General features: G+C 36.5%; 1 protein-coding gene across 15 annotated transcripts in view; it reads right to left on the minus strand.

Moving 5' to 3' along the window:
- The window catches only part of LOC126297523 (CTTNBP2 N-terminal-like protein), a 214,163-nt gene that overhangs the window by 149,382 nt on the left and 50,044 nt on the right, over nucleotides 1-14,737 (minus strand). For all 15 annotated transcript variants that reach the window (XM_049988422.1, XM_049988419.1, XM_049988427.1 and 12 more), the window contains 2 exons: nucleotides 13,878-14,117; nucleotides 8,875-8,979 (listed from right to left, as the gene is read on the minus strand). In XM_049988422.1, coding sequence (XP_049844379.1) covers nucleotides 8,875-8,979; nucleotides 13,878-14,117 — 345 coding nt within the window. The remainder of the gene's footprint in view (nucleotides 1-8,874; nucleotides 8,980-13,877; nucleotides 14,118-14,737) is intronic.

Raw genomic sequence — 14,737 nt, forward strand, 5'->3', positions numbered from 1 at the left:
CTGTGGGGCTAGGGATGCTGGGTGCCAACAGCTGATGGGGTGACTGATCAGAGGGAAACGGGCAGGAGATAAAAGCACGGTGCCAGCCATGACAATGGCTATGTGGTTGTTTGCCGAAATATCATGCCTGTTGGACACTAATATCTGGCAGTTCAGCCATGAAGTATTTTGACAAGTTCTGTAAAGGTTACAGGGGGAGAAGGGAAAATAAATGTGGGAAGTAACAACAGGCTGCAGAAGAAATAGGAATAGGACTTTCTCAGAGTGTTTAGTTGTTAATGTGGAAAACTCGTTTGAACTGTTGTCATTACTGGAAACTGATGAGCCACATGTGGACATAGTAGACAGGACACAACAAACTTTCAAAAAGCCCAACCAACAGGCATTACATGCATTGATCAAAAATGATAGTGCATTGAGAATGGCTAGTTTCTAGCTGAAATCTAGATCTGCCAATAAAAATTCCAAAGGACGACTAATAGCTGAAATCTATTACTTACAAGTCAATATAACCGTCACTGCATGCAACAGCCTCTGAATGGTGGGTAACCCGAGTTGCATGATGGTCAAGGGTCAGGTTACCAGATTTATTTAAACCTAGTGCAACTTTGGGTCAGGTGATAGAGGATGTAGGTTCACTCTACAAAGACTTCACAAAGAAGCATACTGTGATAATAGTTGGTAGGGCAGGCAACAGCTTGGATAAGAATCCTAATTCTTCAAGTGAGGGTAACCTGGTAAAGACAGCTTCAGCAGTGACACACACTGGTGTTGGACTTTAATCTGTTCCGAGATGCCATGGCTTGTCTCATTTAAACTCTACTGTTAGGAAATTTAATTTCGAGGTGAAACAGCTGTTTGAATCAGGTATTAGGTAAAGTACCAGTGGTTACATGTGACAGAAAAGCACCTTTTTTTTTAGGGTAGAGAGGGCAGAAACAAAAGGTGTTCAGAAACAGGTTGAAAATGACATTCACATTGACAAAACAGGCAGCCAGAAAGCAAATTTTAATGTACAATCCATGCAAACAGTCCCAGGTTGAAACGGGGATATTCAAAAAATCTAAAGAAAAATTAGGTTCATCCATTTGTAATTCAACCAGTGTACAAAATCAGTTATCCTTGTTGCATCAGAATATCCAAGGATTGATGGGTAAGCTTAATGAGTTGCTTATTTGTGTTGAAGAATTAGAGTTGAGCAAACTAGTTTATATAATCTGTCTCTCTGAACATCGTGTGACTACTGACATAGATATGTTAAATCTTACAGGAGTCAAGTTGGCCTCTTACTTCTATAGAGAAAATGTGGAGAAAGGAGGAGTTGCCGCATTTGTCAGACGCTGTTTTAATTTGCAGAATATTGATATTATAAATTTTGTTCAGAGCACGAGTTAGAAGCTTGTACAACAGACAAAGTATTTCATATAAGTCCTTTATAATAGGAAGTATATGCAGAGCACCTTCAGGGAACCTTAACCTCTTCATAAAAAATTTGAAAGATCTTTTGTCCCATCTCACAGGAAAAAACAAGGAAAGAGTGGTTGCTGGTCATTTTAATGTGCATTTATTGAAAAGCTCTGTCAGTGAACAATTATTGCAATCTATCAGTGATACTGTCATTCAATTTACTTCCTACTGTGAACTTTTAAACTAGGATAAGTAAATGCTCTGAGACTGCTATTGATATTGGTTTTAACCAATAGTAAAATGACTATCTGATGGCATGTATCATCTTATGTTAAATGCTGTAACATCACAAGATATACAAACTACGAAATCTGAGTGCAGGAGGTTAATAAATCGGTCAAAGACTGAAAATTTTAGGAGATTGCTCAAAGACATGAACCGGATAGATGTTTACAATATATCTGACCCAAATGGAAAACACAAAGCATTCATTAATAAAGTTATTTTATCACCTGAAAATTGTTTTCCCTCAAAGGTAACCCAATTCAAACATAAATCTCAAAATAAACCATTTATTACAGAAGGAATAAAGATATCATGTGGGACAAAAAGGACACTGCATCTACTATCCAGGAACAGATCTGATGTTAGCATTGTAATGCATTACAAAGAATACTGCAAAAACAGTTAAGCAAGTAATCCAGAAATCTAAGCAGATTTATTATGAGAAAAAGATAATTATGTCAGGCAACAAAATAAAAACTATACGAGATTAGTAGAGAGAGAGAGAGAGAGAGAGAGAGAGAGAGAGAGAGAGAGAGAGAGAAGTGGAGCCAAAAAAGAAGAGTAACAGCTAGCTCTAAAAATAAACGAGACAGTGGTAACAAGTGCATGTAGTGTTGCAAATCTCTTAAACAAGTACATTGTTTGTGATACTGACAGCTTGGGGTTATCAGGTTCAGTAAACGGTACAATGAAGTATCTGAGACCAGTCTTTACAAATAACTTCAGTTAAATGGAAATGACACTCACATCTCCCACACATCCATCCTAAAATCCTGAAAATGAAAGTAGTCTAGCAGTTATGGTAACATATCAACAAAGTGAATCGAAGAGTGCTCATATGAGCTGAGTTCTATCTTAAGTTATTTGTGTAATCAATTTGTATCAGTGAAACATTTCCAGACTGCTTGAAATGTGCTAAAGTTAAGCCACTTTACAAGAACAGGGATAAAGAGATACCGTCAAACTATTGACCAATTTCATTTTTGCCAGCTTTTCCAAAAATATTTGAAAAAGTTGTGTTCAAGTGCCCTCTTTAGCATCTATCTGCAAATAAAGTATTGTCCAAGACACAATTTGGGTGCCTTCAGGGTTCCAATATAGAGACAGCTATTTGCATGTAAAGTGAGAAAGTAATTAATTCATTAGCTAACAAATTGACTTCCATCTGATTTGGAATTAATTACATGTGGTGTTCCTCAAGGCTCCACAGTGGGTACATGGCTTTTTCCTTGTGTATATTAATGACCTCTCGTGTATTACATTGTCAGATGCTTAGTTTATTTTGTTCATAGACAATGCAAATATTGCCATAAATAGGAAGTCAAGTATAGGTTTAGAAACTGTCCATTTCACTGACAATAATAAATAGTTTAAAGCTAATTCACTGTCATTAAACTTTGAAAAGAGACACTATACACTGTTCAGAAACTGTAAGTGATTTCCTTCCAGCATGTGCGTAACAAATGAAGACATGAAGATCGAAGAGGTCGACAGTGTTAAATTTCTGGAGTTACAACTTAATAATTAACTCATTTGGGAAGGGCATACCACAGAATTGCTGTAGTGCCTAAACAAGTCAGTATTTGCAATACCAATGATGTCAGATGGAGGAGACATTAAAAAAAGTACATACTTTGCTTACTTTCATTCTACTGTGTCACATGGGATCATTTTCTAGGGTAACTGGTCAAACAGAGCAAAAGTTCTTAGAGTGCAAAAGTGTGCAATAACATTCAATTGTAGTGTAAATTCAAGAACATCCTGTAGAAACCTGTTCAAAGAACTAGGTATTCTAAACATTGTTTCTCAGTATATTTATTCCTTAATGAAAGTTGTTATAAGTGATTGGTGTGTATTTCCAACCAATAGCTCAATACATAGCATCAATATTAGGAATACGAACAATCAACATTAAGACCTAAAATCACTTACCTTGCTCCAACACATTTTCAATAAATCGCTAGCAAACATTAAAAACTTAATTTCAGATAAAGCACAAGTTTAAACAGAGTATGAAAGATTTTTTGATATGCAACTCCTACTCTATAGATTAAATAACTTAACAGGGAGTGTTAGACCAGCTTAACTAAAAATGTCAGATTTCGTTTTTTAACAGCACTTGGTAACAACAGTCAAGATTAGATATTTTGAGTCTGATAAATTTATTAAAAGTGCATAACTATGTTTCATTCTGAAAGTGTATTAATTCTGTTAATATTAGCAATTTCACTTCACTGTGATATATTCACATATTTTGATTATCTTCTGACAAATGATCAGGGAAGTGAGCAGTATATTCTAATGTTCTACTTTTTTATGTTCTACTTTCTGACACGTTCCACACCTGCGAGAATCCTCTCAATTTTTGGGTCTATGGAACGAAAACTGAATCTAATCTAATCCAATCTAATTGAATTTAATGTTGTCCATCTACTGGACTGAAATTTTTTGCTACTCTCTTTATCACACTCTCAGTAAAAGTGAAATGACATGAACTGTTTATTGGCTAAATGCCTGCAGCAGGTATCTTGAAAGAAAACTACACAATTTGAGCATATGAGGAATTTCATGGCACAACACTTATTTTGCTCAAATACTTTGTATTTCTTAGATAAGGAACTCTTTAAACACATTCAGAGACCACTACAGAGAAAAAGTGAAATTTACCAAAGTGAATCTCCATTTTCTGTAGTATCACTCCTAAAATAATTCTTCCCCTTTGCTGCAATTTACTTTCAGACAAACAGAAAGTAAATGTCAGTCACAATTATTTCACTGGATGTTTTCCAGTTTCTTAGTATACAGAGAGTAATTTATGTTTTACCGGTTCCTATGGTGTAGAAAATTTTGCTAAGGAAATTCTTCTTTACATAAAAGCTTTACATTTAAAATTTCCTCTAAAAATGTTGACACAGCTAATAAATTTTTCTGGAATAGTGAGCGACAGTGGTTAGACAAATGCGTTTCATTTCACCCAACATGAAACAATTTTAAATTTGATTTAAAGATTTCATTGTTTATATAAATAATGATTATTATTTAATATAAGAGCATTGCATTCACAGCTCAAGTCCATTCCAATAAAATCCTTCTGCATGTGTGACTGCAAAGTGTAATAGAACTACCAATGTTTCGCTACTGTTCCATAAAAAGTAGGACCACTAACATTTTAAAAAAGGCATATGAATTACTAAGAGGCTTAAGGAATGATATTTAATTGTGTTATTAAATAAAATTACATTAACATAAACAGTGTGAAAGAAACCTATTTAAATAATTATTGTAGTATTTGTATAAATATTATCCAATTTAGCCACCATGTAGAGCTACAAAACAAGACAAAGGAGTTTAGTGGGATGAAGCTGCGATATAGTAGTGCTTGTTGTTAACTTTAAATTGTTAAGGGCTGGTGAAAGCCTGTGATATTTGCAGTCTGAATTCTCTATAAGAACTGTGTTCGTGTAATCTATAACTGTTAGTTTTCATCCACCCATGTGCTTATTACTGAATAAATCCAATAAACAGCAAAGTTTGTTGAACACTGGCCTCATTATTTATGGAAACCCTTTACCATGAATAAAGCACTTTAGAATAATTATAGCCTGGAACATCACACAAGGATGAAATGTTGTAATGTGGACAACTCTCAGCTATATAACGGAATGATGACAATGAACGTTTGTGTAAAACCAGGACTCAAACCTGGATTTCCCACTTATCGTGAGTGGTCACCTTACCATTAGGCTATCTGAGCATGACTCACGGCCAGGCCCAAACTTCCACGTCTTCATCTGTGTGTCTTCTACAACCTAGTCATACAGCTATTATATATATTTCCATAAAGAGGAGAAATTTTAATACAAAGTCACTTGCCAGGGTTGGCAGATAAATACAATATTGCAGAACTTGTCTTGTATGATGCAATTTTCCGAACAGCCAACACTGGGCAGGTGACTATTATAATGTATCCCTATACACAAATATACATAATGGATGTACAAGTATAGGTTGCAGACACACAGTTGTTGATATACAAAAGTTGGACCTGGCTGTGAGTCACGCTTGGATAGCCTTATGAGTAGAGGTGTGCGCGGATGCGGATATCCGCGGTATTTGTTACTTGGCGGATAAAATCGCGACCGGCGCGGATATCCGCGGGTCATCTGTGGATAATGAGCAAGGCATCTGCCCAGTACGTGTGTTGCAATGTTAGTTCAAAGCTTCAAGTCTGTTGACATTCTTGGAATCTTGCAGGGCCCGGGTAGAGCGGATGTCTGTTGTCCTCAGCCCCTGGCTACTACCAGCGTAGCTGTACCTGAGAGACCTGTGCCTAATCCGTGTCTTTTGTGTGGCCTGTGAAGTGCTCTCTGGGTGGCAAACCTGCCCACTGTCTACCACACAGGTGCACGTTATAATTTTCCGCTGCCTTCAGTTAGCGCATTGTACTGACCGAGTGACAACGTGCATCGTAGCAAATATCAGTGAGAGTTCTTTCTTCAAATGAACACCATATCGATGGATACAATTTCGTGTAAGGTGAAAAAAGGTGATTTTACATTAGTGAAGGAAAGCAAATTGAAATTGCAAATTTGGAAAAAATTCAGATACGTATTTGATGGCAAGGAAGAAATAAAAGATATAGTGGCTTGTTTCGCAAGTAAAAAAGTATGTTCCTACACTGGACACAAAAGTGCAACTTCAAATTTGCTAAAAGATTCGTGTGAGGCTTGACAAAGTAGCACGACTACTTATTTAAATACCAAGAGAGACGAGAAAGTTCCTGAAGTTCCGCCAAATTTGAAGACAGCCGTGACAGAAAAAATTTTCAATCTTGTCAGCAAAGACATTTTACCATTCGAAGTTGCGTGTGGATCTGGGTTTCTCGAGACGGCACAGTTTCTTATTGATGTGGGGGCCAAGTACGGTGCAGTGAGTGCTAAGGAAATGCTACGTCATCCAACCACTGATTTTGTTGTCACTTTTCGGAAGACGAGTTATTCTTCCAGACGTCAATTATTGCTGGCAGTTTAACTTTTTCACAGGTACGCCAGCGTTTTGCAGTGTAGACCTAATACTGTTAATATTTTTACCTGGAAATGATGAGGCCTGAACACATAAGCTATAATATAATCATCAACTGACATGAATGGCTTCAAAATTTGACACATCCAAGCAGTGAGTACAAAAAAACTGTCGGTAAATGATGCAATGTGCTAGTAACAGTTTAAAACCATCATCATTTTCAGCTGCCTTGGCACGAGAGCAGTGAAATATAATTGTTTCTATACACGTATTTTCATCATTTAATACTATTACATTGAATTTTATTTTTTTAAATAGCGTTTCCAATCTCAGGAAATCCTAGCCGCTACTGTGTGTGCTCCAGAGCACCAATGCTTTCATGTTTGGAATGGTCTCCTTTAGAGTAGGTATAGAGCATTTCCTGTGATTTAAGAAGTCAAAAGTAGTTAAGTTATCGCAGAAATGGCACCCTAACAGTAACTATGGCATTACATACCATAATTCTAAGTACTACTGTCTATTACTATTAATTACTCATTCAAATCTTAAATATATGTGAATGCGGATAAGGAACTTGCGGATGCGGATTGCACTTTTCTTATCCGCGCAGACTTCTACTTATGGGAAATCCTGGTCCGTTTACTGGTCCAGCACAAATCTTCATTGCCATCATTCCATTATACAGCTGGTGGTTGTCAATATTTGCAGCTGTGAACGCATTTCATGTATTTCATAATGGCTGTAGTCACTGCACTGCCTATTCCTTGGGACATTCAAGCATGTCCGAAGGAACACTGCATCATACTTCTCAACAATACACACACTGCAATATCGTATTATACAAGGAAGACTTTTTCTTAAATTAACTATATAAATTTTAACAAAGTTGCAGAGCTCAGCTAAAATGTTATGAAACACAGTTAACACTGTAGTGCAGCACACAGTTAATTCCACATCCCAAGAAATCTAAATTATTTCTGGACCTTCTGACAGATCAGTGCCAAGAAAAACAGGAAAAAAATGATATCGCTTGCACCCAGTGATCTGCTTAGCATGTATCCCAAATGGCTTCTGTCCCATAATTTATCCACACAGTTTCACTCCAGTGGTATCAAATGGCAGTATCCATGACTCAACTTCAAGACTTGCCATCGTGTGGCTGTTTACCAGCTTCAGTGGAGGCTCGTAATATATGCCTCTGTGGCCAGTCTACTTCCCTTTTAGTAAACAACATCTGTGATTTTTAGTTGTGTTGCCTGGCTAAGTGAGAAGTGCAAAAATGGAGCAAATGTAGTTCCCTTCATCCAAATGGACAATTCCCACAAAAATTCATGATTCTCAGTGCTTTTAGGCTTCTGGCCTACAAAATCTTTAAGTGTAGCTGCGAAAATAACATCACATTGAATGAAGTAACCCTAAAACTCACTCCATATTGGAAACAGAGGACAGTATGTCATTTGCAGTAAATTTAGGTTAAAATGTGAATGGATCAAAATTTCCACACATACAAATTTGTGTTATAAAAACTGAAAGAGAACAATTTACCATCTCCCACATCTGCCTTATCTTCATTTGCAGGTGACATGAAGCTACTGCAAGACATAGGAAAGACGTGACATACGTGGTGTGCAGGGGGAGGAGAGAGGGGGCAATATAGTAGGAGGCAGGATTTGTCCTGCATCAGAAGTGCCAGAGCACAGGTAAGAACAGAGAAAATGTGTAAAAACCTAATACTAAAAATACTTTGCTATATTTTGCCTCAAAATATCATGTAACGGACAAATATATTTACGATGAGTACACTGATACAACTCTGTGTTTGTACCATGTTTTCCATTATACATCATTTTTACAGCTGAAATGAGGACATAACGTAACTCTCGGGGAGCATTTGATGTTACTGATAGAATCTCATGCCAGGTCTTGTTACAAACTCAAAATGCTGGATTTTTGCTCTACGTAACGTACACTATCGTTTCAAATTTACAACAGTTATTACTTTCATAAACTTCCATAAACTGCTGCTACATTTTTTTATCTAAGGAAATTATTACCCATTTCGTTATTTCAATGTTGTAACTGTGATTCTTACAACCTGTGTGTTACAATACTATTAAAATAAGGGTCCACTATACATGTAGAAACTGTCTCAGCACATACCTGTTTCAGTCTCATACGTTCCTTTTCCAACCCATATGTAATATCATCACCCTGAGCTGTATCATGTTCATGTTTTCTCTTTTCTTCATCTAGTTCTTGAACTACCTGTAACATCATTACATAAAACATAAATAGAAGCTTTATTCAAAATGTTTAAATAAAACTGATTTAGCTTATGCAGTAATGTAACATGCAGCATTTACTTTTAAATAGCCACCTTGGCCGGTGATTTTTTGAATAATTTTGTTATGTACCAGTAGAAAATTTAGCTGGTGTTTCATATTATACAGTTAGTTTCATTCCGTATACTCTTGTTCCCCAAGCCTTGATAATTTATTTCTTATATATTCATTGCATTGTGTAGAAATCTACAAAAACTATTTATGAAAGAAAATTAAAATGAGAAGTATTACAATCTAGAACGCAGAGATAATATTATGGGTCTTCTAGCATGCAGTAGACAAAAAAGTTAGATACAAACACCACACAATTTATCAGCAATTATTATTATTATTATTATTATTATTATTATTATTATTATTATTATTATTATTATTTCTTTCTTATCTCAGACGTTATGTCTGGTCAGAAGTAGAAAGTGACGCGGACGTTGGTCAAGCGTGACTTCCTTTTAACTGTACGGTATATGTTATATTGCATTTAGGAACTTTCGGGTAATTGAACATGTATCAATAATTATGGATTTCTGTAGTTGTATATATAAGTCTGGATGTAGCTGTATTGCATTGATGTATGTGTGGTGTGACTCCTGTAGTTGATAGTATAATTGGTATAATGTCAACTTTATCCTGATGCCACATATCCTTGGCTTCCTCAGCCAGTTGGATGTATTTTTCAATTTTTTCTCCTGTTTTCTTCTGTATATTTGTTGTATTGGGTATGGATATTTCGATTAGTTATGCATATAATAATTCCAATCCCAAAGAAAGCAGGTGCTGACAGATGTGAAAATTACCGAACTATCAGTTTAATAAGTCACAGCTGCAAAATACTAACGCGAATTCTTTACAGACGAATGGAAAAACTGGTAGATGCGGACCTCGGGGAGGATCAGTTTGGATTCCGTCGAAATGTTGGAACACGTGAGGCAATACTGACCTTACGACTTATCTTAGAAGAAAGATTAAGAAAAGGCAAACCTACGTTTCTAGCATTTGTAGACTTAGAGAAAGCTTTTGACAATTCTAAAGGTGGCAGGGGTAAAATACAGGGAGCGAAAGGCTATTTACAATTTGTACAGAAACCAGATGGCAGTCATAAGAGTCGAGGGGCATGAAAGGGAAGCAGTGGTTGGGAAAGGAGTGAGACAGGGTTGTAGCCTCTCCCCGATGTTATTCAATCTGTATATTGAGCAAGCAGTAAAGGAAACAAAAGAAAAATTTGGAGTAGGTATTAAAATTCATGGAGACGAAGTAAAAACTTTGAGGTTCGCCGATGACATTGTAATTCTGTCAGAGACGGCAAAGGACTTGGAAGAGCAGTTGAACGGAATGGACAGTGTCTTGAAAGGAGGATATAAGATGAACATCAACAAAAGCAAAATGAGGATAATGGAATGTAGTCAAATTAAATCTGGTGATGCTGAGGGAATTAGATTAGGAAATGAGACACTTAAAGTAGTAAAGGAGTTTTGCTATTTAGGAAGTAAAATAACTGATGATGGTCGAAGTAGAGAGGATATAAAATGTAGACTGGCAATTGCAAGGAAAGCGTTTCTGAAGAAGAGAAATTTGTTAACATCGAATATAGATTTAAGTGTCAGGAAGTCATTTCTGAAAATATTTGTTTGGAGTGTAGCCATGTATGGAAGTGAAACATGGACGATAACTAGTTTGGACAAGAAGAGAATAGAAGCTTTCGAAATGTGGTGCTACAGAAGAATACTGAAGATAAGGTGGATAGATCACGTAACTAATGAGGAGCTATTGAATAGGATTGGGGAGAAGAGAAGTTTGTGGCACAACTTGACTAGAAGAAGGGATCGGTTGGTAGGACATGTTTTGAGGCATCAAGGGATCACAAATTTAGCATTGGAGGGCAGTGTGGAGGGTAAAAATCGTAGAGGGAGACCGAGAGATGAGTACACTAAGCTGATTCAGAAGGATGTAGGTTGCAGTAGGTACTGGGAGATGAAGAAGCTTGCACAGGATAGAGTAGCATGGAGAGCTGCATCAAACCAGTCTCAGGACTGAAGACCACAACAACAACATGCTGATTTCTTCTTTTTATAGGTGAGTATGATGTCAGGTTTGTTATGTGGTGTTGTTTTATCTGTTATAATGGTTCTGTTCCAGTATAATTTGTATTCATCATTCTTCAGTACATTTTGTGGTGCATACTTGTATGTGCGAACGTGTTGTTTTATTAGTTTATGTTGTAAGGCAAGCAGTTGATGTATTATTTTTGTTACATTGTCATGTCTTCTGGGGTATTCTGTATTTGCTAGTATTGTACATCCGCTTGTAATGTGATCTACTGTTTCTATTTGTTGTTTGCAAAGTCAGCATTTATCTGTTGTGGTATTGGGATCTTTAATAATATGCTTGCTGTAATATCTGGCGTTTATTGTTTGATCCTGTATTGCAATCATGAATCCTTCCGTCTCACTGTATATATTGCCTTTTCTTAGCCATGTGTTGGATGCGGCTTGATCGATGTGTGGCTGTTAGATGATACGGGTGCTTGCCATGTAGTGTTTTCTTTTCCCAATTTACTTTCTTCGTATCTGTTGATGTTATGTGATCTAAAGGGTTGTAGAAGTGGTTATGAAATTGCAGTGGTGTAGCCGATGTATTTATATGAATGATTGCTTTGTGTATTTTGCTAGTTTCTGCTCGTTCTAGAAATAATTTTCTTAAATTGTCGACCTGTCCATAATGTAGGTTTTTTATGTCGATAAATCCCCTTCCTCCTTCCTTTCTGCTTAATGTGAATCTTTCTGTTGCTGAATGTATGTGATGTATTCTATATTTGTGGCATTGTGATCGTGTAAGTGTATTGAGTGCTTCTAGGTCTGTGTTACTCCATTTCACTACTCCAAATGAGTAGGTCAATATTGGTATTGGTATTACTATTATTATTATTATTATAAATTACTATTCTTTCAAGAAATCTAAGCTGTCTGCTGGTCTGTTCCACCAAACAAACATTAAAACATAACTTCATTTAGCGCAGGTTTCAACTGATAATCAATTTTCTCAATCCTGTTGTCTTCCTTGCTATTCAGAAGCCCTGCCCACTTTTTCTGGTGTCAAATGTGTTCATCAATGTATAACAGTTAATGTCATCTTCAGTGTTTTGTTTCAGATCTTATCTCTATCTGTGTGAACAGAATTTTTTTATCTCGGCTGTCCTATACGGCTCTCATTCTTCTTGGTCCTTACTCATGTTGAGACTCCGCAAACAAATGTTTTCCTTCATATTAAAAAAAATTTGGTTCAGATTTTATTATTTTCCCTTCGAGTTATGGCAAACTGTTCCACAGACGGTTTGGACTATTTGGTTCTAACCTTTAATCCATGAACAGCTGTAACAGACACTACACCCCCAAATAACATAAACAAGAAATACACGTATGTATTTTTCATATAACATTACTTTTCCTTAATTTTTTCATATTCAAAAAATTAAAGTTTTTGTAAATATCGTAAGCTTGGGCCTGGAATTTACAATGTACTGGTGTGCAAAATTAAGGAGTAATAGAGCTTTCACATGATATGTCACTGTCAGGTAACATAGCTTGATGGAACGGTAACTGAAACAAATATTCAGTGAGATGAACAATAATTACACTTCTATTCACACACAATAATTACACAAAAGTCACTGTGATTTATGGTGGTCTCCTGCACACAAAATGCACACAGTGAGAAATTGTGTCTTTAATAGGGTGTGTGATCACCACAGATGACATTGCATTCTCTGCAACATGCTCCCATGCTGGCCACAAGGCGTGGTTTAAAACTTTTGGATGGTCATTGGTGCATGTAGGCATGCTGCAATATGTTTCTCTAACGCATCCCACACATTAGCGGTGGGGTTTCAGTCAAGGGAACGCATGGGCTGGTTCACTTGTCTAAGATCCCCTCATTCTGAGAGCTGTTCCACCTGCACTGTTAGATGTGCCCACACACTGTAATCCAAAAAATGAAGTTAGGGCTGATTGCACCCCAGGGAAGGCGCACATGAGGAAGGAATCCAGTGCCACAATAACACTGAGCAGTGAGCATGCCATTGTCAAAGATTTGTAGGTCCGAATCCCGATGCAACATTATGCTTCCCCACACCGTAACATCTGCACTGCAAAAACAATCATGCTCTACAATGTTTCTGGGTCCATTAAATGTTTTCAACTCTTACCACATGAGGGTACATCCAGCAATGTTTGTAGCGCTTACACCATGACATGTGATGGGACTGCAGGGCTGTATCATGTATGTCAACAGCCGTTCGCAAGCAGCCAATTGGCAAGTAAGATTACAGACACAGAATGTGCAATGTATTTGAAAAACAGCACCCATATTCCTTAAGTTCACAAGGTGTTCTGAATAATAGTCAGTCTAATTCAGTGGTGTATGAAATAAAACTCAAGTTACAATGAAAATACTGAGATATTTACACAATCTCTTAATTCTGCCAGGTCGGCTTACATTATACATCTATCAGCACAGCTCAACTCCAATAAATAGTAAAAATAATAGTCAAGCCATGGCTGGGGCACTTTGTGTTACACTTATGACATTTACACTTTTGACATTTCTGCTCCCTTGTGTTATATTTGTCCATCATACATCAATGCAGTCCATGCTATAATCTTCTAACACAAAAGCTGCAAAATTGTGCAGATAGTATTCCATCTTATAACAAAAAATTTAACAATATTTAAATTAAATTCATAGCCAAATGTTTCATTAGGCCTATATGGACTGAGAGATTTTAATTGTATGAAATACTAAGCAGAAGGTGACGAGAGAATCATTCACCTTGCGATGCCTCTCCTCTGCTTCTTTCAAAATACGACCAAGTTTTATCTGAGCTCGACGATGTTGTAAAATCAAGTTGTCCAATGTTGCCATTTGCTGGTTTGCAATGGCCCGAATTTCTGCCTCATCAACTCTAGGTTCTGCTGCTGCAAAGCTATCTCGCTGTAGAGCTGCTATTGGATCATTAGCAGGCATCACTCTGTATCGCCCCTGATTTAACAGCTGCTTCAATTTCTCAGACTGGAACATAATTACAAACATGCATAAAAAAACTATCACCCCATCTTCAAGAAACTACTATATTCAGCTGACTTACTGTAAGTAAAGACATGTGCAAATTCCTGAATAGCAACTAATAGCTATAAATGGAGTTAATGAATCTGAGCACATGAGAGTAATTTTATCCGAAACGTGCACAGTGCAGTTCCAATGTGTTAACATTAACTCTTTGTCATTGTTTAATTATGCTGCTGACTAAAAAGTAAAAATTTTAAGAAGTTTTTCTATTTACTTGTTTTATTTAACAATAAGTGATATCCTAACTGGATAACAACACGGGCCAGTATTCACAGTAAATAGATACCACCCTTGTAAGTAAAGAATCAGTTGCTTTAAACTACTAAACTGTACCTCCCATTTACCATATATCCCTTTCAATGCATATTATTGGCTGATCAATGAGGCACATGTAATGAAGATATGACTGAATCTGAAGTATTTCAAGCAATAACATGGTAAACTATTAGATATGAAGTAGAACTTGAAATTTAAAATTGTCTATTTCAACATATATGCTAACAACAATTTTTTTTTAAAAAACCACATCACATATTAACGTTAGAGAGATAATGTCAAAACAG

Source organism: Schistocerca gregaria, chromosome X (assembly GCF_023897955.1).
Source record: "Schistocerca gregaria isolate iqSchGreg1 chromosome X, iqSchGreg1.2, whole genome shotgun sequence".
Lineage (NCBI taxonomy): Eukaryota > Metazoa > Arthropoda > Insecta > Orthoptera > Acrididae > Schistocerca > Schistocerca gregaria.